Source organism: Coniophora puteana (assembly GCF_000271625.1).
Source record: "Coniophora puteana RWD-64-598 SS2 unplaced genomic scaffold CONPUscaffold_197, whole genome shotgun sequence".
NCBI classification, from domain to species: domain Eukaryota; kingdom Fungi; phylum Basidiomycota; class Agaricomycetes; order Boletales; family Coniophoraceae; genus Coniophora; species Coniophora puteana.
This window is the reverse complement of record NW_006913249.1, coordinates 1-2,107: the sequence shown is the minus strand read 5'-3', so window position 1 is coordinate 2,107 and position 2,107 is coordinate 1. Positions and strand designations below refer to the sequence as shown.

Genomic DNA, 2,107 nt, shown 5'->3' with positions numbered 1-2,107 from the left:
TACTATGCCTGTGCCCCCGATGAAACAACGCGCCTGTCGTGAGACATCCTTGACTTGCACTCGATTCCTTGACCACATACTCCTACGATGACCTTCAAAAACATGATATTCATATATCTCAGTGTCTTCCGTAGCATGAGACAAAGCGACAGACTTGTCCGTTGCCTGGGAGAGATGCCAGCGAGATGCCGGCTTCCACCGCGCTAAACCCCCTATCTTCCATGTACAACATTCCAACGTTTATATGTTACATTTATCTAAACATTAGTGTGCACAATTAGTGTACAGTGCTCTTTGGGTACCAGTCATGGCGTCACCGAGAGCTCAAAGTGATTGGGTAACATTTACTCCGATGCCCTGAGCGGATAAGAATTGAAGGGGAGAACACACGACAGTCTTTCGAGCCGTGTTTACTCAATTTTGGGATCTAGCTTCTGAGCTTCGACTATGCTATCAAATAGACCTAGCACAGCCCACAAACAAATTTTGGGAGGTAATGGTTAAGAGACGCGTTCAAGATACTCAAAATACATGCATGTTTCACGACGGGCGCGTTGTTTCATCGGGGGCACAGGCATAGTATCAATCTGAAAGTCGCTGTAAGTGTATTATCAAAACTTGTTCAAGACAGATTTATAATAAATGATGCGCGAAGCCTGTATAGATTCTCCTGTGTGCTTCTCGTCCATACAAGCTTCATTTATAGTACGCCTAAGGGGTTTTTACACAGGCTAATCGCATCTGTTGCCCAATCTATACAGGCTTCAATTACAGTGTGATCAGGTGGCTATACACGTCCTATGCAGATCCACATAAACTGCCCTTTCCGCAGTGAATTGTGAACTTTTTGCGCTGGTAAGAAGTGCGGCTTACCATATTGGGCACCAGATTTCTAAAGCCCCAAAATTCAAACCCTGAGGCAGAAATTTAAACTTTTCATCAACTTCTCTTACAGCAAAAGCTGACTGACAAAAGCTTTCACAGATCCACATTTTTCGACCATGTTTTGTACCAGGAAAATCGCAATGTGTCTGCAGTAAGAGGGACTGGGATCAATGTCGACTCGCTGGCAGGCGAGCGGCGGAGTTTGAATTTTGGTTCAGCCCGAGAGAGGTAGGGAAAATAAGCCCCTGTAGGTTAGATACGACGCATCTGAACACGCTCCCCGCCTCATTAACGTGTCGAGCCCATGTACTTATGTTTTTATCCCTTACTACACTCCTTTTAAATATGGATGAACACTATATTACAACTCTTGACGCTCCTCTCTTGAATAACGGCCGCGATTCCCTGAAGAAACTGTCCCGATCTTTCCTCAACAGCCTCACCTTTGAGCAAATAGAGACTGTTTTATGGGCGACTATCTGTTTCAACGCGCGATTCTGAGGCAAACTAGCGCTACAGCAGCTTCATATCGAAGCTGCTACTAATGAACCAGCCCGGAAGCACGTCGTTGTACGCGCTGGGACGGGGTATGGCAAAACTATGGCCATGATCCTGCTCCTCATCCTTGCACACCCTCGCAAAATCGCCATTGCTGTGTCCCCACTCAAGCTACTCCGACAAACCCATGTAAATGTTATTACTGTACTAATCGCTGGCCTTAACGCTCGAAAGGGTGAGGAGCTTAATAGCTCTGGCGTCCGCACCAACCAAATAAATGAAGACGTGCCGGATAACAAGGAGCTTTGGAATGTACGTATATTTCGCGCATACAGCCACTAATCTTTACTCTATGCTATCCAGGATATTGCTTGAGGAATCTACAAGAATATACTGGTCACTCCCGAGAAGTTCTTTCGTTTCAAAGGACGTATACCTTGCCTTGCCTCGCTCATCATGCGGGTGCATTCATTCAGTAAAGACATCGGTCACTTGCTAGTTGACGAAGGCCACTCTATGGGCCATACCACTGGCTTCACTCGCAAAGGAGAGAAGGCTCCATTTTGTTCTGCATACAGTCGGCTCAACGATGTGTTGGAATTCTGTGTTCGTTATCGCTCGCATCATGACGTGTCGATTTATCATATAGATTCCGAGTTTTATTTAGGTATATATTCATGTCGTAGCTACTTGGATTATTCACGCGATTGCCCTTCGGGCACCC

The 2,107-nt window shown here is 45.8% G+C and overlaps 1 protein-coding gene across 1 annotated transcript; it reads left to right on the top strand.

Annotated features, from left to right (window-relative positions):
• Positions 1-1,485: 1,485 nt before the first annotated feature.
• CONPUDRAFT_160799 (uncharacterized protein) lies at positions 1,486-1,758 on the top strand (the record flags this gene model as incomplete). The annotated part of the gene is made up of 2 exons (XM_007777910.1): positions 1,486-1,695; positions 1,747-1,758. 2 exons carry the CDS (start codon positions 1,486-1,488, stop codon positions 1,756-1,758), a joined length of 222 nt encoding a protein of 73 aa, XP_007776100.1.
• Positions 1,759-2,107: the final 349 nt, after the last annotated feature.